We start from the raw sequence: 22,996 nt of genomic DNA, 5'->3' as shown, positions 1-22,996 counted from the left end.
CCGAGGAGGAGAAAGAAAAGGAGAGAGGAGCCCCAAGGCTCGGGAGACAGAGCCACAGAGCAGGAGAAGGTGTTTAATTTTCCAGGCCCAAACTGGGCTGAGCTCAGCCTTCTGGCGGTGCCCTCCAGGCCCCACCTGTCCCTTAGGGTCCGGCTCTGCAGGCAGCCCTCCAGTCCTCAGTCCCCCTTCCGCTGCACCCGGCTCCCGGTGGTCCCCGGGTAGGACAGGCCCAGGGTGGGGTAGAAGGCCTCAGGGAGGGTGGGGCCCGGGGCCAGCCTCTGCAGGTGCGGGTACACAAGGCCCAGCTCCGTGGGCCCATAGCGGATGGTGCCCGGTGTGCAGAGGCCTCGCACGACGGGCGGCAGGAAGCCCGCATGGAGGAGGGAAGGTGGGGGGTCCCCGGGAGGCCCCAGGCCCCAAGGCCGCACGAGGTCCTGCTTCAGGGCCCCTGCCCGGATGACAGAAGTAAACTCGGGCCTTGGCAGGGCCGGGTGGCCAGACGACTCCTCGTCCCCACTGTCCTCCGGGTCTTTAGCCTGCCCTGGGCCAGGCTCCACTTTGATGCGTTTGCCCCGGCTCTGGGGGGCCTCGTCCTTGTCTAGGGGGGCAGCCTGCTTCCCTTCCCCTGGAGGCTCTGGCTCTGGAAGAGGGAGATACGAGGGAGCGGTGTGTGCGTGCTCCCAGCCCTCAGTCTTCCCATCTGTGGAATGAGCTGAGCTCAGTGGTCTAGAGCTGGGGCTCTCAGCTGGGGCCATTCTGTCCCCCAGGGCGACACGTGGCAGTCTGGAGACACGTGTGGTTGCCACAACTAGAGTAGAGATTGGGGGTCCTGCTAAGTACCCTACAGCTCCCAGGACAAGCCCCCAGAGCCGAGAAGGATCTGGCCCTCGATAGCAGCAGAGGGGAGACGGACAAGCCCTGGTGTAGACCCGTATAGCCCAACAGAACTTTCCTCGATGCTGTTCCCTCTCTGTGTGCTCCAATGCAGTAGCCACTGGCCGTGGGAGACTGCTGAGCCCTTGGAACGTGGCAAGGGTGACTGAGAAACTCAGGCTTTCATCTTTAATTAAACGTAAGTCACCACACGTGGCTAGTGGCTTCCAGACTGGAAAGCTCAGGTCCCTGAGACCCCTTCCCTGGGAGCTCCCCAGGCTGAGGAGGGAGGTGGGGCTCACCGGTGGGCTCTGGCTCGGGGCTGGAGGTGTCCTCACAGGCCACGCTGGCCGGAAGCTGGAAGGCATCCAGAGGGGTCTGGCCGCCCTCGGCTTGGCTGGGGACAAGACAGGTGGGGTAGAGTCCCCACCCCGTGGTACTTAGGGCTCATCACTGGAACCCCAGACTCCAAGCTGGGTTCTAGCCCAACTTAGCCCTGTCTGGTGAGGCCAGACCTGGGCAGCCTATGCCCCTGCCCCTCGAATATCACCCCCTGGGTGTCCCCTGGGTACTGCGTGCCCATCTCCCCCCAGCGTCTTCCTTTCAGACTGCTGCTTCTCTCGGGAGCCCCAGTCCAGGCCATCAAAGCCAGAGACAGGGGGGTGTGAGCGGAAGCCACGTCCCTTCCTCCACCCGCACTGCCTGGCGTTTCCCCAGACCTGCCCCAGTACCTGCCCCAGCCTCTTCCCTGGCCTCCCAGCCCCTGTCGTGTCCCGCGAAGTCCCCCACCGCAGCCAGGAAGGTCTTGTCACACACCAGATGGGACTGTGACCCTCTCCAGCCTTACACCCTGCCATGGCTCCCCAGTGCCCCAGAATCCAGTCCCTATCTTCTGCCTGGGGCTGAGGCCACTTCAAAGCTGCCGCCTCACTCCTCTCTGCCCCCTGAAAGCAAGGTCACCCCACCTCTGGGCCTCTCCTCTTGCTGTCCCCCTGTCTCCTTCCTTTTTTCAAAGCCTTCTGGGCTTGTCCTCTTTGAGAAGCCCTGCCCCCTCGAAGAGGAGGCCTCCCCGCTAAGACGGGGAGAGATGGCGGAGTATGTGGAGGGATTCTGAGTCCCCTGTAGGGCCCATGGAGTACGGCCCTCACCTGAGCACGTAGCTGACCCAGAGCACGTGGCGCTCCCCGGGGCTCTTCCCACTGACGGCCACGGTGGCCACGGACTGCAGCCACACAAAGCCCCCAGCCCGCTGCAGCCAACGGTAGTAACCGGTCATCACCTGCCCCTTGTCCAGCACTGGGCCCAGCCCCGGGGCCGGTGGAGACGGAGACAGGTGGACAGGAACATGGGGCGGGAGAGGAAGGCAGGGCCAGGGAGGGGGATAGTAGGGAGGAGACAAGGGCAACAGTCCAGAGGGGGAGATGGAAAAAGACCGAGTCAGGAGGACTGAGCATTAGCTGGGCATAGGAGCCTTCTGGATTTTTAAGGGGGGGCGGCTCAGAGAGACAACACAGCCCCTTTCCACCCGCACCACGTCTGAACTGTGGCTCAGGGTGCAGGGATCGGAGGCACTCAGGCCAGGGGTGCTGGAAGGCAGGGGTTCTTACGGTCCAGGTGGCTCTGGCGGATCCTGGCTGCGTCCTGTCCATGGACAAACTGGTAGCAGCTGCGACCCACGAGCTCTGACGGCCCCAGGTCCATGTGGTCGCTGACTCTGAGGACAGCGGGTGACAGAGAGAGGTGAGAAGGGGTCTGAGATCAGGGGATCAAGGACAAGAGGTGGGGCTGGCTCTCGAACCACCAGCGTACAAAACCCGGCTCTTGAGTGCTTTGGGCCTCAGTTTAACCCTGGGTCAAATGGGCATAATACTCCGAGCGTGGGGACGACTGCCCCGTTTCACTTTCGCCTCTGCGTGGCGCACAAGATGGTGGAGGAGAGGAGAGGCAGCGAGACAGAGTGGGTCGAGAGGGTCGGAGAGGGGTGGGGCTCTGCGAAGGGGGTCTCGGGTAAGCCCCGCCCACCCTCGCAACGGCCCCACCCCAGCCTCCTCCTCCCAGTACCTCTCCGCTCTTCCGCGCCCCCCACCCCCAGGCTCCCCAGCTCGGCTTTGACTGCCCGCAGCCCCCGCTCTCCCGCGTGGCCCCGCCCGCCCGCCTCGGCCCCCAACCCCGGTACCTGCTCTCACAAGCAAGGATGGTGAGACCCAGGCTGAGACGGAAGACGATCATATGTCCGTGTAGTGGCAGCTCAGCCAGTGGGGCCGGGGGCAACGTGTGGCCCAGAGCCACGAGGCCCAGGGAGCGGGCCCGAAGGCGCCCCGTGACGTGGATGACCTGCAGGCGGCAGGCGGGGTTGGAGAGGCCTGGCGAGGCCGGGTGGAGGCAGGGGGGCACGGGCAGGAGGACCACAATGCGGCTGCTGGGCCTGGCTGTGGCTGTCACCCCTACAGGTGCCGGGGCTCAAGGACATGGCTGGCGGGAACGCGGGAGGTCTCCCCAGGTGGGCGGGGGGGACTCGGGGCGTCTGAAGCTGGGGCCGCAGAACTCACACTCACCTTGTACCCCGAGGCCTTGACGTGTAGTCCCCTCTTGGTGAGGGTAGACTTCATGCGGATGAAGAAGGAGCGCTCCTGGACCCGGGAGAAGGGAGGCACCTCCGCCGCGCTGGCCTCTAGCGTGGGGAGTGAAGGAAGGTTAGGGGGTCCGAGGAAGAGACACGGGCCCCTCCTGCCCCCCGGGACACCTAGCCAGACAGGGTCATGGCCACAGCCTAACGGGTACACAACCTCACTGAAGTCGTATACCAACCTCCCCTCTGAGTGGCAGCCAGCCGGGTCTCTCTAAAGCTCAAATATAACCTTTTCCCTCCCTGCCCTGAAGCTGCCATGGCCCCCTAGGACCCTGGGGGTAAAGCCCAGCTCCTCACCTCAGCCTAAAACTTGGGCAAGAACCGCCTCCCGCTGACAACCACCTCTAGCTACAAACTCCAGGTCTCAAGTGGGATGGCTCCTCCTCCAGGAAGCCCTCCCTGAGCCCCAGGCTGGGTCATGCGTGCCTCTGGGGTCTTCCACCCCAGCCCTGACCACTCTGGATTATCATTCTCAAGGGACTGGTCAGTCTTCCCCACCGGGACTGTAAGCCCAGAGGGTAGGGCTGGGCTGCTGTCATCGCGTGTCCCCAGCCCTCCCCAGCACAGAGCAGGGGCTCAGGGTATAGAAACAAGTAAGACCCACAAGTACAGATTATAAATCCAGTGATAGTCTCAAAACTGCTCACACCCAGACGAACCTGTGCCTGGATCTTGGGTGCAAACCAAACCCCACTCCCCAGCCGACTGCCGGGTGTCGTAAACATCTCGCAAGCTCGCACACACTGCTGACAGCTCGGAGGCTTTTAGTGTTAAGCAAACCCAATATAAGCGAATCCTACTTACCAGAAAGTTCACCTCTAATCCCCCAACATCCCAGAGCTAAAAGGAACTTTCAGGGTACTCTCCCAACACCCTCCCTCGCCAACATGGAGTGGAATTTTCCACTGGAGGGAAGGCCTGGGAGCGCAGATGCTGCAGCCAGACTGGGCTGGAGTCCAGATTCACCACTGACAGCTGTGGGACCTGGGGCAGTGAACTTAACCTCTCTGTGCTGTGCCTCAGTTTCCACCTGTGCAAAATGAAGACTGTGATAGTTCCTGCAGGCGGGGCTGTGATTAGGAGTCAGTGAAATTATGCCCTTAAAGACACAGCATCTGTAAAGGCCAGGGAGTGTGTGCTGTCTTATTATTACCAAAGCCGGGTTCCAGGGGTCACCCACAGGCACCCATCTCCACTTGACGGCCAGAGGGGGTCTTTCTAAAATTCAAGTCTTGGGGAGCCAGGCAAACTTAGGCAGCTTAGGCAAATTTTAGGGAGCCAAGACCTATTGCCTCGGTTTGGCTTCTGATCATTTTACAAAAATTTGCTTTGCACAGCTCAAAGGAGAGCGGGTTTTGTTTAAAGAAGACATGGCTGGTTACCGTGTACCAGGTGTCCCTTGACCTACCCTCAGCCGCATTCTTTGGGGACCCTTGGAATTACCGATCTCAGGGGTGTCCGCAAGCGAGGAGGAAGACGAAGAGGAGGAAGACGAGGGAACGGAGGGCGGGGTGGGGGGCCCCGGGGTGGGGGCCCGGAGCCCCAGTTGCTCCAGCACCTCAGAGTGGTCCCCGGGATGGATGTAGTCGAAGACGCTGCTACCCGTCAGCTCCACCTGCCGGCGGAAGAGGGGACCTCAGAGAGCGCGTAAGATGCGCGGGCAGTCATTTGCCCAGGCTTCCCTGCGTGACAGGCGCGCTTCAAGTCAGTTTTGTGTTTTATTATTTTTTAAAAAAGATTTTATTCATTTATTTGATAGACAGAGATCACAAGTAGGCAGAGAGGCAGACAGAGAGAAAGGAGGAAGCAGGCTCCCGGCTGAGCACAGAGCGCGACGTGGGGCTCTATCCCGTGACCCTGGGATCATGACCTGAGCCAAGCAGAGGCTTAACTCACTGAGCCACCCAGGCGCCCCAAGCCAGTTTTGTGTTTTCATTAGAAAATTTTAACCTTTACCCCTTCCCCCTTTTTCTTTTTGTCCTTTTAAACCTTTTTTTAAAGGAGATACAAACTTGGGCTCTTATGCCTTCTCACTTCAAGGCTGGTGGTCATTAAGGATTTTCTGCACCTGCTTACGCTCTAGAAGCCGCAAGCCTGCTTCTCGCAGCCTCCCTTTGCCCAGCTCCCACCCCACACAGCGAGCAACGGCACCCCGAAATGAATCACAGGACATCCCAGCAGCAGCGGCGATGAGGATACACGCAGTGGAATGGCTTTTGAACTCTTAGAGTTAGAACTTCTCAATCAGACAGACTACCATCCAGTTCACCCCCAAGTCTCCCAAAGCAGTTTCCCTTTGCTCCACACCTCCCCCAGTCCAGTCCAGTCCAATCCAATCCAGGTCCCCATCCCCCTGCCCCGTGTTCCTGCCCCAGCGTCCTCCCTGCTCTTCCGGCTTTCAGTCTCCACTCAAATACCCCTACTAAGTTACTCATCTGACTATGCCTCCCTCCCCAGACCTGAGAAACCTCCCAGAGCTCCCACTGCCCCTGGGTGGGAGCTCACATGCTTCCCTCTGTCCCTCATCCCTCCGAACTCCTGCTCATCAAACCCTTCCCTGCACCGGGTGCGAGCCTTTGCTCCACTCTCCCCCACCAACCCCTTCCCCTTGTCCGTATTCCTCCTCCAGGCATCTCCAATAATTCACTGAAAAAGTGCTCACAAAGGCCAAACACGGAGCACCGACTTTTCTAAATTTACCATTTGGTAAAACCTTGGTCAAAGCGATGGGAGGGTAGCAAATTGTGCTGAATGGACTGGGGAGACCTAAGATGCCCCCAGGGAGAGCCAGGCCCCCAGGGGTGGCAATGTGGTGCGGTTTCTGCTTTTAGCTCTCAGTGCCAGCTGCGGGAGCCGGGGCAGAAACAGCTGGCGGAAATAAAGACAAAACACAAGCCAGTGCACTAAAACACCACAGAAAATCTCCCACAGTTGCCAAAACCCAAGCCCTCCCAATACAATGGCTGCAAGTCTCTATAATTGTTCAGAAAAAGCAAGTTTGGGGGAAAACGGTGCACTTGGCAAACGCTCATCGACAAACTGATCTTTCTGCTGATCTGTTTTCTTCAAACTGACCTGTTACTTTAACAAACCACCACCACCACCACCCCCGCCCACCTGTCAGGTGGAGCCTCCTGGGGTTCCCACGGGGTGCACTTTGAGAACCGTGGATCCAGTTCACTTTTCAGGCGGGGATGGTGAGGCCAGGAGAAAAGGCATGCGTGCACGGGTCAGCAAGGGAGGGGGTGGCTGAGCCCGTCCGGGAAGCCTGCCGCGGGTCCCTTACCTGTGAGAGACCTAGATAAATGGAGACGGTCTCGGAGATGTAGAGGAACTTCCCTTCCTGGTTCAAGGCAAACACAAAGCCATCCAGGGACTAGAGTGGGGAGAAACACGGAGAGGGGAGAGGAGGGCTGGGCATCTGTCGGTCCAGCAGGTAGGTGGTAAGACATTCTGAAATCTGGGTCTCCACCTAGGATGGATTAATCCTGGGGGCTGGGGGGGCTTCCGTGGCTGTGGGACGCCCCCCCCCCCACCAATGGATGCTGGGGAAAACCGTGCTGCTCTCCGGAGGTGGCCACCAGGTGGCAGCAAGGAGCAGCAGGCAGGGCGGGACCTCACCTGCAAGATGTGTCCTCCCAGGTGCTGCTCGAAGACTTCGGAGACCAGCGCCACGCGGCCCCTGTGGCCTGGGGCTGAGGACAGAGGGAGGGGTGAGGGCGGGGGCCGTTGGTATTGGAGCCAGTCTACAGATCTGCTTCTCCCCAGTCCTGGAGCCGTCTTGGGGCAGGTTGGGGAGAAACTTGGGCTTATGGGGAGGAGTGGGGGGGTGGTGGTGGAAGTGGGCTGAGGCGCAGAGGCAGAGAGACGCCAGGGGATGCAGGGAGCCGTCCATCCGCCCATTCATTCGGAAAGTCTCCCTGAGCCACAGCTGTGCAGCCGGCCCTGTGCTGGGGATACGGAGGCGTCCAGAAGGGCCTGCCCCTTCCCTCATGAGGAGCACACAACACGCAACATGCAAGAAACTAACAAAGAATTATCATCCGTGCTGGTGCCTTGAAGGACTGAGAGGGTGGTGTGAAGTGAGGGCTGTTGAGGGAGGGGGCAGAGGCTAGAGATGACAGAGAGACAAACAGAGAGACATTTGTCCAGAGAGCCAGAGAAAAAGAAACAAATATTGAGAGACAAAGACACCAGACAGACAAGCAGATGGACAGAGAGACATACAGAGGGATATAAAGGAATACAGAAAGAGAGAAGGGCATTGCAACTCAGCAGAAAAAGGACAAACAGGTTTGGGTGCCTGGCTGGCTTAGTCGGTGGACCAGGTGGTTCTTGATTTGGGGATCATGAGTTTGAGCCCTGCATAGGGTGCAGAGATTACCCAAGAATAATTTTTTTAAAAAGGTTTTATTTAGGAGGGGCAGAGGGAGAGGGGGAAGCAGGCTCCCCACTGAGCAGGGAAGCCTGATGCAGGGCTCGATCCCAGGACCCTGAGACCATGACCTGAGCTGAAGGTAGATGCCCAACTGACTGAGCCACCCAGGTGCCCCAAGAATAAAATCTTCAAAAAAAAAAAAAATATCAAAAACCCTAAACCCCAATGAGATGTCACTTCACACCCCACTAGGATGGCTAGAATTCAAAGAGAAATGTTGGTGGGATGTGGAGAGATCAGAATCCCTGTGCATTGCTGGTGAGAGTGGAAAATAAGGCAGACGCTCTGGGAAACAGGATGGAGGTTCCTCAATGAGTCACACATGGGGGGAACCTGGGGGGGCTCAGTCAGTGAAGCGTCTGCCTTCAGCTCAGGTCATGATCTCAGGGTCCCGGGTTTGAGTTCTGCAGCGGGCTCCTTGCTCAGCAGGAAGTTAGCTTCTCCCTTTCCCTCTGCCCCTTGCCCATTTTTGCTCTCTCTTTCTTTCTAGCGCTTGCTCTCAAATAAATGAATAAAATCTTAAAAAAAAAAAAAAGTCACACATAGAGTCCCCTGCCACACAACCCAGCAATTCTGCTCCTATGTATAGACCCCCAAAGAACTGGGAACAGGCATTGTAACAAATACTCCTTCCCAGATGTTCACAGCAGCACCATTCCTAACAGCCAAAAGGTGCAAACACCTCAATAGGCTGTTGACGGCTGGACAGATAGATAAAATACATTGTATTCATACAGTGGAATATTATTCAGCCAGGAAAATGAAGGAAGTGGGAAATGCAGGCTCTAATATGGATGGACTCTTACAACGTCATGATGGGGGCGCCCGTCTGGCTCAGTCAGTGGAGTGTGGGACTCTTGATCTCGGGGCCATGAGTTTGAGCCCCACATCGGGTATGGAGCCTACTTTTAAAAAATGTGAAAACATTACACAAGAGGCCACACACACTGTGTGATACCGTATCTATGAATTGTCCGGAGCAGGCAAATCCATAGAGACAGAAAGCAGACTGGTGGTTTGGGGCGGGGGCCGTGGTGGCAGGAGGGAGTGGGGATAGGGAGAATGTGCTAATGCAGGGGGTGGTTTTTTGGGGGAGAGGGATGAAAATGTTTTGGAACCAGATTGAATGGGGGCTGCATAGCTCTGTGACTATACTGAGTGCTGCTGAATTGTGCACTTTATTTTTATTTTTAATTCTTTTAAATTTAAGTAGGCTCCACACTGGGAGCCTTGATCTCACATCCCTGAGAACAAGACCTGAGCTGAGAGCAAGAGTCGAACGTGTAACTGACTGAGCCACCCAGGTGCCCCCTGTTCCCTTTTAAATGGAGAATTCCATGTTATATAAACTTTACTTCAATTTTTTTTTGACTATTTATTTGTCAGAGAGAAAGAGAGTATAAGCACGGGGAGCGGCAGGCAGAAGGAGAAGCAGGCTCTCCCTTGAGCAAGAAGCCTGATCAGGGACTTGATCTCAGGACCCCAGGATCATGACCTGAGCGGAAGGCAGGCACTTAACCGACTGAGCCACCCAGGCTCCCTATATCCAACTGTTGATTTCGGCTCAGGTCATGATCTCAGGGTCATGAGATTGAGTCCTGTGTGGGGCTCTGAGCTCAGAGGGCCATCTGCTTGAGATTCTCTCTTTCCCTCTCCCTCTGCTACTCCCCCCTGCTCTCTCTCAAATAAATAAATCTTTTTTTTTAAAGATTTTTATTTATTTATCTGGCAGAGAGAGATCACAAGTTGGCAGAGAGAGAGAGGGAAGCAGGCTCCCCGCTGAGCAGAGAGCCCAACACGGGACTCGACCCCAGGACCCTGAGATCATGACCCGAGCTGAAGGCAGCGGCTTAACCCACTGAGCCACCCAGGCGCCCCTAAATAAATCTTTTTTTAAAAATATTTTTATTTATTTATTTATTTATTTGACAGAAAGAGAGAGAAAGAGAGAGATCACAGACAGGCAGAGAGAGAAGGAAGCAGGCTCCCCGCTGAGCAGAGAGCGGGATGTGGGGCTCGATCCCAGGACCCTGAGATCATAACCTGAGCGGAAGGCAGAGGCTTAACCCACTGAGCCACCCAGGCGCCCTCAAATAAACAAATCTTAAAAAAATATTTAAAAAGAGATAGGGACAGGGCGCCTGGGTGGCTCAGTGGGTTAAGCCGCTGCCTTCGGCTCAGGTCATGATCTCAGGGTCCTGAGATCAAGTCCCACGTCGGGCTCTTTGCTCAGCGGGAGCCTGCTTCCTTCTCTCTCTCTCTGCCTGCCTCTCTGTCTATTTGTGATCTCGCTCTGTCAAATAAATAAATAAAATCTTTAAAAAAATAAAAAAAAAAGAGATAGGGACAGACATGTGGACACAGAGAAATTCAGACAGAGACAGAAGAAGACTGAGACACAAAGAGATGGAAAGAACAGAAAGGACATGCCCAGAGAGACATACAGAGAAAGAGAGTGACAGAGAACATGGCAAATGAGACCAAGAGCAAAGAGAGACCCAGCTCCCAACAGGCAGGAGCAGAGGTGTGGGGTTAGAGAGTTGGAGCACGTTCCCACTGGGGACCCTCTCCCTGATCCTGCAGAGAACCACCTCCCAAGGGGCTCTATGTCCAGACTGGGGAGCCAGGGGACTCAGTGACCTTGAAGGTCGCCAGGTCTGGTGCCAAGGGTCCAGGTCTGGGACCAAGCCCCAGGGCTGGCCCTCCCTGGCTGTGTGCCCTGGGACCAGTCCCTTTGCCTCTCTGTGCCTCAGTTTCCTCCTCTGTCAAGTGGCTTTGCCAAGAGCGCTAACCTCATGGGGGGACTGAGCATTCAGTCTGCTTAAGGAACAGAAAGGGCCCCGCCCCCTCCTGGCAGGTGCTCCCAGACGCAGAGCCAGGATTAGTATTAATAGTGTGATTACTATTGTTATTTCCAGACCATCAAAACACCAGGCGGTCAAAGCCTGCCCCCCCCACCGCGCTCCTCAGGACTCGGCCCCCAGCCCCGCCCCCAGCCCCCCAATGCCTTGGCCACGCCTCCTTCTCCCAGGAGCACCTCCCGCTGTTTGCACCCTTTTCCCACCCCTGGCTGGAGCTCCAGGAACAATAAATGGGGTGGGGGGGTTGATGGAGACCCCTCCCCCGAGATGCAGCGTGAACCAGCCGGGTGACAGGCAGGAACAATGCCGCCTGCTAATTGTCGCAATTTTCCCCTGTCATTTCTGCTAATTCCTTCATTTTCCCGCTCACAGGATCAGCCCAGGTCAGACTGAACGGCTGCAATTAACAGCCTTAATGGGCACGTCGGACTGGGGTGCGCAGGGGGAGGGCTTGCTGTTCCCCCGTTGGGACCAGAGCTTTGGGGTCGGTCCCCATCACCCGCTGATGCGTCTTATCATCCCCCAGCCTCCCCCTCCCCAAACCCAACTCCCCAGACTCCTCCCCCTGCGTTCCCGCCTCTCCCAGCAAATGCCTCAACTCCTCTGTCCCCCAAATTCCCCACGTGGGTCTTTACTGCTCCCACATCTGTCCCCTCCTCACGCCCAAAGCCCCAACCATCACTCACTCATTCAACAAACATTTCCTGCCTTTCTCACTGCAGCCTAACTGCTGGAGAAGAAAATTGTTGGAGTTGTCATCACAGAGCGGAGACTGAGGGGACAGGGGGAGAAGGCTGCCCCCAGGTCTTGGGGGTCCAGTCACCTCCTACTCTCAACTGGCCGGAGAGAGAGTTTCGCTATCTGGGGAGGGGGAAACTTGGCTCCCTGGGGGCAGGCCTCTGCATGCACCTCCTCACTGGGCTCCCTGCTTCTACCTTCACACCTGCCCCCTCTGTCACCTTCAGCTCCCATCCCACTTGGGGTAAGAGCCAAAGTTCCTACTAAGGCCCATGAGGCCCTGCAGGACCTGGTCCCTGCTGTCTACCTCCTGCCTCACCTATTCCTCTCTGCCTCATTGTGGCCTGCACCCAGCAACCTGATTCTGCCTGCCTCAGGGCCTTTGCACTTATTCCCTTAGCCAAGACTGCTTTTCTTCCAGCTTTTCTCAAGGATTGCTTTCTCACCTCCTTCCAGCTCAAAGGTCCCTTCCTCAGGGAGGCTGTGCCTGATCTGAGAATGAAAATGTCAACCCTCCTCCCCTCACTCTGTTCCACAGACACCCAACAAATGCTTCCCAAGCCCTTACTGTGCCCCTAGGCAGTGTTCTAGGCTCAGGGAACAAGGTGTCAAGGGGAAGAGACACAATGAACAAGAGAAAGAAGAAACGGTGTCAGATGACAATAGGTGCTCTGGAAAGAAATAAGGCAGGAAAAGGAGACAGGGAGAGCTGGGGGGGTGGGGTGGGGGGAAGGCCTTCCTGAAGAGCTGATATTTGGAGGGAAGAGAGTTTCTGCAAGAGAGCACAGCGAGTGCAAAGGCCCTGAGGTAGGAATGTGTTTTTCTGAAGAACAGCAAGGAAGCCTCTGTGTGTGTGTGTGTGTGTGTGTGTGTGTGTGTGTGTGTGTGTGTGTTCGGGGGTGGGAGGCAGTAGAAGAGGTGAGAGGGGGAGAAAAACGAGAAAAATGAGATCAGAGAGGTGAGGGGCAGTGGGCCTCCCATGAAGGATCTGTAGGCCCACCCCTGAGGTCAGGGACTTTGTCCTGTCCCCGAGGGTGTCACTTGAAAAGGGCCTGGCAGGGGGGAGGTGCTCTGTGGGTGTTGAATGAATGAATGCTGACCACTGACACAAGATCCAGGCTATCTCCTCCCTGCACTTGGAGGTCCCAGGCTAACCTTCAACATCGTTCTGCTGTTTCACCCACAGAGACTGGGACCACCAAGGTCCCAGAGACCTATGAACACGCCAAGTCTGGAGGTTGAGAGGGTGCTCTCTGAAGCCGGTATGAATCTCAGCTGGGCCCGGCTTGGCTGACGAGACCCTGGGCAAACAGCTTCACCTCCTGGGGCTCAGTTTTCCGCTTCTGTAAAATGGGAATCAACCCTGCTTTTTCCTCCTATTGTTTTTTTGAGAGTCTTAAGTATGTTTTGTGTTTTTTTTTTTTTTTGGTTTTTTTTTTTTTTTTGCACATTATTTGTATATACTGCTCAACACAGTCTGACATGGATTGGCTATTTTTGGTATAAATGAGGAGGACAGGGCAGCACGTGCCCCTTCAGAGCGTGGGAGGCACCCTGCTTTGCTCCCTGACTAGCTAAGATGCTGTCCTCAGTTTCCCCCCAGGGGAGACTAAGGAAGCAGGCACTTGACCTCTTGCTGGGGACCCTGCACAGCAGGAGACGCCTCCAAATTCCTACTTCTGGGGCTACAGGAGGGAGTCCATACAGTACCTCCAACACATACTGTCCTGGACGGAAGGCGGGGGTGGGGTGGGGTGGGGCGCTCCGGGGGAGTAGGGGCTGGGGGCGCCCATGAAGTCCACGGTCTGGCCCCTCAGGGCAGTGTCCTCAGCAGGCTCTGGTCCCCTTCAAGGGCCCAGCCAGGCAGTGGTGGTGGGGGGAGCTGGCCGCCGCCGGAGGGGCTCCCTCCGCACCCCCTCCCTTCCTTTCTCTCCCCGCGTTCGGGACAATAGACAAGATGTTTATCCCCCGCCGGCGCACGTGTTGTTCGCGGTAATGACAGTAATCAGCGGCCCTAATGCCGCATTCTCTCGGCGCCAGTCAATTCGCCTAATTACCGCCTGGGAAGCCGGATTATTTAAATTTAAATGGTGATTTATTGCGAGCTTAATCAATGCTATTTTCTCCCCCCCCCCCACCTCCTCCCCTGGGACTGGGGCAGGAGGGGAATTGGAGCCCCTCCAACCTCACCCTAAGGACACCGGTCCCCTCTGGGGGGACTGTAGCCTGCAGTGCCGGGCCCTGACACCTGCGACCTCGGATTAACACGATTCACGGTCTTCTCATCGTTGAGAGAAGCAATAACACGTCAAACAGAAGTAATAACAGTAAGAGAACACTCCTGTGCATCTATCAACGAGAAAGCTGAATTATAATAAAAGGAGCTAGCTCTTGTGTCTGTGTGTTCCCTATCCTGTATTTTTACATAATGTCCATTGCATTTCTCGGTTTATCTCATTACTGGGTCTTAGCTACTAGGGTGTCAGCCTGTCGGGGGGTGGGGAGGGGCTTGAATCAAGTCTGTTTTCTGCTGGATCCTGACGGCTCAGAGCAGCAGCGGGCACACAGTAGCTGTTTAATAAACCACAGGCCCCGGCAATTCTGCAAGGTCACCACTGACCCTAAGAAATCACTAGTATTGACTGCACCTGGATCTTTACACGCATTACCTCGTTGATTTTTCATCTCAGCCCTCTGGGTATGCTTGTGGACTTTCATCAGGATTCCCATTTCACGAGGCACAGAGAGGTCAGGCGTCCTGTCCCGGGTCACAACGCTGGGGGGCGGGGGGCAGCGGCTGTGTGTGGCCGAGTAGGGACAGGGACCCAGGAGTCTTTCTGAAGTTCTCCATCTTACCTGCCACATTATACTGTCTCCCTCCAGCTTTCCCAAACTGGGAATTCAAACTTCAGAGTCCTTGGGCTCCCTCCTGGGGCCCCTCAAGTTTGAGTGAGGGGGTTTCTTGCCCATGAGTGGAAGGGGAGGCCCAGGCGCCCCCACCCAACCCCGTCCGGCCCATGGAGTTGCGGACCTTCTTTGTAATAACAACGATTCAACTCCCCTAATAAAAATAACGGCATTGGGGGCGCCTGGGTGGCTCAGTGGATTAAGCCACTGCCTTCGGCTCAGGTCATGATCTCAGGGTCCTGGGATCGAGCCCCACATCGGGCTCTCTGCTCCGCAGGGAGCCTGCTTCCTCCTCTCTCTCTGCCTGCCTCTCTGCCTACTTGTGATCTCTCTCTGTCAAATAAATAAATAAAATCTTTAAAAAAAAAAAAATAACGGCATTGGCTAGTGGTCGGATCCCTGGTGTTCCCGGGGCGGGGGGTGGAGGGGGGAGTTGCTTAGTCGGGCCAGAATGTATGAAATCATCCCTACCTCGTGTGCCTGTTTTACAGATAAACAGACTGAGGCTTGGAGACTATCAGTCTCCGGGCTGGGGCACACAACTGTGGGCTGACTCCCAACCCGGTGCTCCATCTCAGCCAAGGAACTGGGCAAGGGCCGGCGGGCACCTCACAGTCCCGCGGTCTGGCCTTAGCTAGGGCCCTGGGACCCCCGCCCCCCGCGCATGCGCACTCACCGAGGCCGGCCGGGGGCCCCGCCGCACGCAGTCCCCAGGGCGGCGCCCCGAGGGCGGCGAAGCGGCGCAGGCGGAGGTAGGTGACGCTGAGGCGCACGATGGACGCCTTGTCCAGCTGGCTCGAAATGGCTCCGGGCAGCGGGAGCAGCTTGGCCAGCTCGAAGAACTCCAGGTTCTCCTTTCCGCGACGCGAGCGCGCCGCGTTCCGGGACTTTTCCTTGCGCTGCGCCTGCAGGCTGGACGGGCGGCGCGGAGGGGGCGTCAGCCTGACCGCGCGTCTCAGGGGGCCGCGGCCTCGGGGAGCACCGCCCTTGGGGCCTCGGAACCGGGCTGGACGTGAGAAGTGGATTCGACATTGGAGGTGGGGGCAGAACTTGAGTGTGAATTCTGAACCCGGCCGTAGGGACAGAACCTGGGGTGTAAATAAATTCTGGAGGGAAAGAGCTGGAAGAGGGGAGAAATTAAATGTTGGGTATCAACTCAGAGGAAGGGCGGTGGGAACGGAACGCGGTGGGGGTTGTTTGTAGAACAAAGGTTGAGCTGCTCTGGGTAAGAAATCCTAGCTCCAGAGGGCGGGGCTGCAAGCTGAGTGTGAATTCTCCCAGGACGCCCTTGGGGGCGGGGCCACGGTCCGAGGGGGCGGGGCTTTGCTCACCAGGGACCCGGCGGGGCCTTGACCACCAGCCCAGGCAGAAAGTCCCACGGGACGCTGCGGCCGCGACCTCCCCCGCACTTGACCTCGCCTCCGCTGCCACTGCTGGGGTAGGGAGCCGCCATCTCCGCGGGGGCGGGCTCAGGCGGGCCCAGAGCAGCCTGCGGGACTCGAGACCCGCGTCTCCTGTCGCGGAAAGGAGCCAGAGGCAGCGCTCGGTGCCCGAGGGGCGCCCCCGGGAGACCTGCTAGGGAAACTGAGGTCCGTGCGGGCTTCGGGGTCCCAGCAAGGAGCTGGGGCTGGATGGTGCCTCAGTTTCCCCTCCCCGGAGGCCCCGGGACGGATCCCGCTGTTCTCACCCTGCCGGGCCCCAGGCGAAGCTCGGGGCGAGGACGTGCCCCGCCGCCGCCGCCGCCGCCGCCGCCGCCTCCTCCCCCGCGCCGCCCGCCAGCGCGGCCGCCTCACGCCCGCGCCGGGCCGGCTCCCGCATACCAATAGGCGCACGCGGCGCGCATACGGATCCGACCGGCCCGCGCTCTGCGTGCCAAGCATGCCCAAGCCAGGCGGGCGGGGGGCAGGCGCCTCGCCAGGGCCCAGGCGCGCCCGGCTCCTGCCCCCAGAGCCCTCTGTCCCTGGGATCCGCTCTCCTAGTCCATCCCAGGAGTCCGTGTGCCCGCATCCGCGGTGCGCCCATTTCCCTGGCTAGGCTAAGGAGGTAAGGGGGCAAAGGGCAGGGACCCCACCCCATGCCCTGCCCAGGGACCACCCCCCGCCCAGGCCCTTGAGGTGTGGCCATGTGTCCCCACCGCCAAATATCCGCAATCACAACTTCCTTCCCGAAGACCCGGGCGTGCGAGCCACAGCCCCCGACGCAGTGGCCAGAGCATCAGCCAGAGGACGCCCGCAGGATGGACCCGACACTCGGGGCCCAGGTGTTCTGGTATTCAGATCCTCCAGAAGCAGGAATGTGTTCAGTTAGTCTTCATCCCTCCGGGACTAGGCGTTAAGGATACCCTCTCCCCTCGCCCGCCCCCCCGTAACCAGGCCACCCCCAAGCCTCTCCAACCAGGTGTCCAGATGCCCTAGACCTTGGTGCCCAGGTACCCAGCCCCCTATATCTCCGGGATCCAAACATCCGTGTCCCCCTTCCCCCAACCTCAGGATACCCGCGTCCCGATACCCTAGCCCCCCGCACACTGGAGTTCGACCCCCTGTTTCTTCAGGACCCAGGAGTTCCCTGGCCCCTCCTGCCTGCCTCCCGGCGTCCCCTCCCCGCAGGACCCACAGCGCCCTTACCTGGCCGCGGGGCAGGCTCCGGGCGCGGCGTGGGGCCGGCCGGGCGGCGCAGAGGGGTGGCCCCATAGACCCCGGGGCAGGCCGGGCTCCGCGGGGCGCGCGGACTGTGGCGGCAGGTTCTCCGCGCCCACCGCGGCCTCGCAGACTTGGGAGACGCGCGAACCGCGCTGGCAGGCGGGGGCGGTGTCTGCGGAGCCCCGCCCACCCAGTCTCCGCCCCCTCGGGCCAGCCCCGCGCCCGCCTCTCCGGCCTTTGCAGGTTCCCAGCGAGGGACTCCTGAGCTGCCCCGCTGTCCGAGTCCTCTCCCCCAACGGCAGCTTCGGGGGGGTTCCCCCCACACACCAGAATGAGCCTCGGAGCGGCAGCTTCCGCATCTCGAGAGGGGAACACCGGAGTCTCCACACTCCATCCGGAGGAACTAGCACCTTAGTCCCCCAAGAGAACTCCGTGCTCCAGCAGCCCCTCCGGACAAGGCGCGCAACCACGCACCCAAGCTCCCTGTAGGGGCGGAGACTTAGCCTCCAGTACCTGCGCTAGGGATGCGAATCCAGACGTTCGAGACCCTCCTTTCCCAGGAGAGAATTTCAGGGTGTGAACATGCCCTGGACAAGAAGGGAAGCCCGCACCCAAGACCCCTTCCCCTTATAAGGCCAGGCTTTGGCGTCCGGACCTATCCTCTCTCAGGGACTGGGACCCAGACCTCCAGAGATCAGGGTCCTGGCTACTGCTACAGGATTTCTATTCCTCTAGTGCCTGCGGTTCTTGGTCACGCAGCTTCCAAAAAAGGAGAGGTAGACCAGATGAAGAGTGATGGGAAGCAAAGCAAAGGTTATTGAGCAGTATAGTACAAAGCTGGGGGGGGGGGGGTGAGGGGACCCGAGAGGGTTGCCCTTGGAGTTTCTATGTGTAGAGAGTTTTATGAGCTCTTTTGCGGAACTATCTTAAGCAACCGGGTGTGCTCAGTGGGGCCAGTCAGGGTTTTGATGGCTATCTGTCTACCGCCTAGCTTAATGCTTAGGTGGGGCGGTATTTGGGGGCTGACATCTGGGGGCTTATCTCTTAACCGCCCCTTGCTCCTGATAATGACAAACGCTTTGTGGTTATTTAATTTAGGACATTTTGCAGAAGCCGTTTCTGCAAAGGCTGCAAAGCACAATGATAGAGTGGTCCTCTCTCCAAGCTGCAAAACAGGATGTCGGAGCTGTTTCCTATTAGCTGTCCCGACTTCCATATTTTCTTGTTGGGGACCCTGGCCCTGACTCCCTCACTGTCCAACTCCCTGCTGACTTTATCTCCTTCCCCTCACCCCACCACAGGGATGGGAACCCCAACCTCTGAGCTCCTCCTAGGAAACCCTAGTGCAATGAATGCATGAAGATGGGGTCTTAGGAGAGCCAGGCAGGCAGAGGGGCCTGGGCAACCAGGCATGGCTCTGCCTCTGGTTGGACAGATGGGGAAACTGAGGCACACACTTCTGAACAGTCCTGTGCACTGGCCAATAGAAACTCTTTTTTTTTTTTTTTTTTTTAAGTAAGCTCTATACTTGGGATGGCAACCGCAAAGGTGGTCACATTGCCTCAGTCAGTTGAGCACTTGCCTTTGGTTCAGGTCATGATCCCAGAGTCCTGGGATCGAGTCTGGCATCCTGCTCCTTGCTCAGCGGGGAGCCTGCTTCTCCCTCTGCCTGCTGCTCCCCCCTGCTTGTGCTCTCCCTCTGTCTGACAAATAAATAAAATCTCAGAGGAAAAAGAGTTGTGTGAGCTACCGACTGAGCTAGCCGGGTGCCCCTGAGAGGAACACGCTTCAACCCGCTCTTGACAACCACAGCCAACAGCTCAGGAATCCCTTTTGTTTCGCTCCTTCTTTTCTCCATAGCAAGGTTCTGAGCTGGGCTCTATTACGAAGCCCATTTTATATCTAGGGAGACTGAGGCATGGAGAGATATATAGCTTGGTTATGGTTGGTCTCTTCAGCCATTAATATTTTCCTGTTTATCCCCAGAGAGACTGGATGGGGTATCAGGGTGGGGATTCCAGATCGGCTTAGTGGCTTCTGTCTCCTGACCCCACTTTCCGGCTCTGTGGCCTGGACTGGTGCTCTCCCAGGCCATGAGAGGTACACTCACGTGACCCAATTGATTTATGATCACATACGCACAGATTTTGTCAAGGGGAAGAGCCTGACTGCTGAGGTTCTAGCCCCAGGTCTGCCACGTGCTCCTGTGTGACTCTGGGCAAGGAACGTCCCCTCTCTGGGCCTCAGTATTTTTCTTTGTAAAACGAAGTTGATTTCTACCTAGTATACACCTCATGGCACGGGTGTAAGCATTAAATAAGTTTATCCAGAAGTTCTCGAAGCGTGACCTGGGGACTGGTTCCCGAGACCCTCTCAGGGGGTCCGCTAGGCCAGATTTTCATACGGAGATGTTTCTGACCTTTTTCACTGCATTCTCGCACTAGTGTCTGGTAGAGTTTTCTAGAAAGTGCACAGCATGGGGTATTACAACAGACTCAGTGCAGGAGCAGCCTTGAGGATCCGGCTGTCTTCTCGAATACCAGACCTGATGGACATTAGCGAAAGTGTAAAATAATGGCCCATTCCCACTAAACCGTTGTGGATTGGAAAAGACTTTTTTTGAAAATATATTTTTCATAAAATGTGATTAATGTTAACTGGTAATAGGTTTATGATTGCTGTTTAAAAATAAATGTCATCTTTTAAAAAATTCTCTGTCTTAATGTCTGATATGGCTTATCAATCAAAAATAAAAGCTCTTTGGTCTTCCCTAAGAATGTTGAGAAGCTCTAAGACCAAAAATCCTTCTACTTGTGTGCCACTCACAGAGTCACTGACAGACTCCTACGCGCACCACTAAGGGCCTCTGTTTCCCATCGGTGAAATGGGTGAGTGGCCCTGGGATATCTACACCCTTTGGCGGCTCTGATGACATGGGTGGGAAGAAACAGGATAGCTTCTGGGCCAGGGTGCGTGTCTTAGGCAGGGGCCCTCCAACTGGGAACTGAGCATTTCATGAAAGGCTCTTGGCAAAGGTTTGGGTAATCCAAGAGGGCTGGTGCAGCTCCCAGGGTAGGCAAAACAGTGAGCAGTTAGCACCTGGGGCCTGAAGAGGGAGACGAGAGAGAAGATGGTAGGGGATCCTAAGACTGCGGTGGCTGAGACCTTCATGGTCTCCTCCCAACACCTCTGCTAACCCGGCCTCCCCACCACTTAGCTGTATCCGGATGGTTCTCCATGGCCTCAACTCCACGTTGAAGACACTTCCCAAATCACCGAAGGTCCACTACTCCCAAAGCAGCTGGGTAGGAGAGATGGGAAGATAGTATGCCCCTTTGGGAGATAGTGAGCTCCCTGTCCCCAGGGGAAATCAAGGAGAGGAACAAGGATTTTGGAGTGTAGTGTGTGTGTGTGTTCTAATGACTTCTACTTAAACATTCTTATTCTTCCCAGTTGGGAGGTGGAGAGTGGAGAACGTAGGTTTAATCTTTTTTTTTAAAAAAAGATTTGGCGTGCCTGGGTGGCTCAGTGGGGAGCTTGCTTCCCCCTCTCGCTCTCTGCCTGCCTCTCTGCCTACTTGTGATCTCTGTCAAATTAGTAAATAAAATCTTTGAAAAAAGATTTTAGGGGCGCCTGGGTGGCTCAGTGGGTTAAAGCCTCTGCTTTCCGCTCAGGTCATGATCCCAGTGTCCTGGGATCGAGCCCCACATCAGGCTCTCTGCTCGGCAGGGAGCCAGCTTCCTCCTCTCTCTGCCTGCATCTCTGCCTACTTGTGATCTCTGTCAAATAAATAAATAAAATCTTCAAAAAAAAAAAAGATTTTAGGGGTGGCTGGGTGGCTCATTCGTTAAGTGTCTGCCTTTGGCTGAGGTCATGATCCCAGGGTCCTGGGATGGAGCCCCACATCCAGCTCCCTGCTCCTCAGGAAGCCTGCTTTTCCCTCTCCCACTCCCTCTGCTGGCATTCCCTCTCTCGCTGTGTTTTCTATCAAATAAATAAATAAAATCTTAAAAAATTTTTTTTAAATTTTAAAAAATGAAAAGGTTTCATTTATGTATTTGAAAGAGAGAGAGCATGAGCAGGGGGAGGGTCAGAGGGAGAGGGAGAAGCAGGCTCCCTGCTGAGCAGGGAGCCCGATGTGGGGCTCCATCCTAGGGTCCTGGGATCATGACCTGAGCCAAAGGCAGAGGCTTAACCAACTGAGCGCCCCCAGGCGCCCAAAGAGCGTAGTTTTAAGGGATTGACTCAGTGGGCTTAAGCTCTAATTCTGGCTCCACCTTTGTTAGCTTGGGCAGCTTCTTTCCTCTCTGTGTCTCACTATCCTCATCTGTAAAATGGATAATCTAACAGTCCTTCGCAAATAAATGAACCACACGAACCCTCCGTGCTACATTGATGTAAATCTCAAAACTAGAATACTAGTGAAAGGAACAAGCACTAGAAGAATGAAAGCAGAACGAACCCGTTTTTAGAAGGGCCACACACAAGCAAAAGACACAACCTAGTACTTAGGGATGTGATCCAGGGCCCTATGAGAATAACAAGTAATACCTCAAGAGAATGATGACCGCGACATTCTGGGAGGTAGCCCGGTCTCTCCAAAGACTCTGGAGGAAGAGGACGCCGTTGGCCCGGGGGCGGGGGACAGTAGAAGGAGTCTCCCTGCCGTTGGTGGGTACCCGGATGTCCACTTAGTTACTATTACAACAAGGAAGCTGCGTTTTGTGCAATCTTTCGTTTATATGATCTAGTTCACAATAAAAATTAGGAAGTGGGGAAGGGAAGTATTATGGGTTGGCTTGCATTCCCCCCCAAAAAAGATATGTTTGGAGTCCAATCCCCGGTACCTGGGGAAGTGACCTGATTTGGAGGCGGATTCTTCCCAGAGGTAATCAAGTTAAAATACCGTCATGACACGGGTCTTAAACCAGTAGGACTGGTGTCCTTAGGAAGCAGGGAGAGGGGGACACAGACGTACACGTAGGGAGCTCGCCCTGTGAACAGAGGCAGAGATCAGGGTGACATGTATGCAAAAGTGAGGGACAAGGAAGATGGCCAGCAGGCCACCAGAGGCTAGAGGAGAGCCTGGAAGATTCTGGCTCACAGCCCCAGAAGGTGCTACCCTACCGACACCTTGATCTGGGATTTCTGGCCTCCAGAACCGGGAGACAGGTTCTGTTGGCCCCTAGGTGTGTGATGCTCTGTTCAAGCAGCTGCAGCAAAGTAATATAGGGGGAATGGGGAAGGACTACTAATTGTATGGGATTTGGGGGGGTGGGGTGATGACAATATTCTAAAATTGACCGTAGTGATGGTCCCACAACTCTGCAAACATGCCAGAAACCATTTTTCAGAGGGTAATATGGGGGCGCCTGGCTGGCTCAGATGGAAGAGTTTGTGAGTCTTGATCTTGGGGTCATGAGTTCGAGTCCCACGCTGGGTGTAGTGATTACTAAAAAATAAATAAAAATTTTAAAAAAAGTACAAGGGCAAAAATGTATGATATATACAATATCTCAGTTACGCTCTTATCAAAAGCTAAACAGGAAAAAAAAAAAAAACCGACAAGGCATTCCTTCTGGGGTGCTGTCAACACTCAATGAATTATTCCAGCAAATATTTCATGAGCATCTATCAGCACTATATGCTGAGCTGTGATCCGGACAGAAATCCCAGACCTCCTGGGGCCAGCATGCGTGCATATGATGTGTGTGTAGCACACGGCAAGTGACTAACAAAGTTGAGCATTTGTCATTGTGTGGGCTGGTCCAGCCTTCTCTCCTGAGGTGTGAGAAAGGGGCTGCTGTAAATCGTGGTGTTCCTCAGCCTCATTTCTCCAAAGGCGCTCATTCACTTATTCATTCAACAAACATTAATGAATGAACAAGTACAATGAAAGGGAAAATAAACA

The 22,996-nt window shown here is 56.2% G+C and overlaps 1 protein-coding gene across 2 annotated transcripts; it reads right to left on the bottom strand.

The window, feature by feature from the left end:
- Window positions 1–53: 53 nt before the first annotated feature.
- Window positions 54–17,188, bottom strand: NPAS1 (neuronal PAS domain protein 1). Of its 2 annotated transcripts, XM_045989465.1 has the most exons (12): window positions 17,071–17,188; window positions 15,778–15,960; window positions 15,123–15,358; window positions 7,124–7,197; window positions 6,789–6,878; window positions 4,946–5,117; window positions 3,429–3,544; window positions 3,050–3,207; window positions 2,481–2,587; window positions 2,022–2,169; window positions 1,176–1,270; window positions 54–700 (listed from the first exon to the last, which is right to left on the bottom strand). In XM_045989465.1, exons 2-12 carry the CDS (start codon window positions 15,897–15,899, stop codon window positions 177–179), a joined length of 1,842 nt encoding a protein of 613 aa, XP_045845421.1. In that variant the 5' UTR covers window positions 15,900–15,960; window positions 17,071–17,188; the 3' UTR covers window positions 54–176. The 2 variants fall into 2 exon arrangements, with proteins under 2 accessions (XP_045845421.1, XP_045845422.1); XM_045989466.1 differs by lacking the exon at window positions 17,071–17,188 and having other exon boundaries at window positions 54–640; window positions 15,778–16,146.
- Window positions 17,189–22,996: the final 5,808 nt, after the last annotated feature.

Source organism: Meles meles, chromosome 19 (genome assembly GCF_922984935.1).
Source record: "Meles meles chromosome 19, mMelMel3.1 paternal haplotype, whole genome shotgun sequence".
Classification (NCBI taxonomy): Eukaryota; Metazoa; Chordata; class Mammalia; order Carnivora; family Mustelidae; genus Meles; species Meles meles.
The sequence above is the reverse complement of the archived record's forward strand: the minus strand, read 5'-3'. Positions and strand labels throughout refer to the sequence as shown.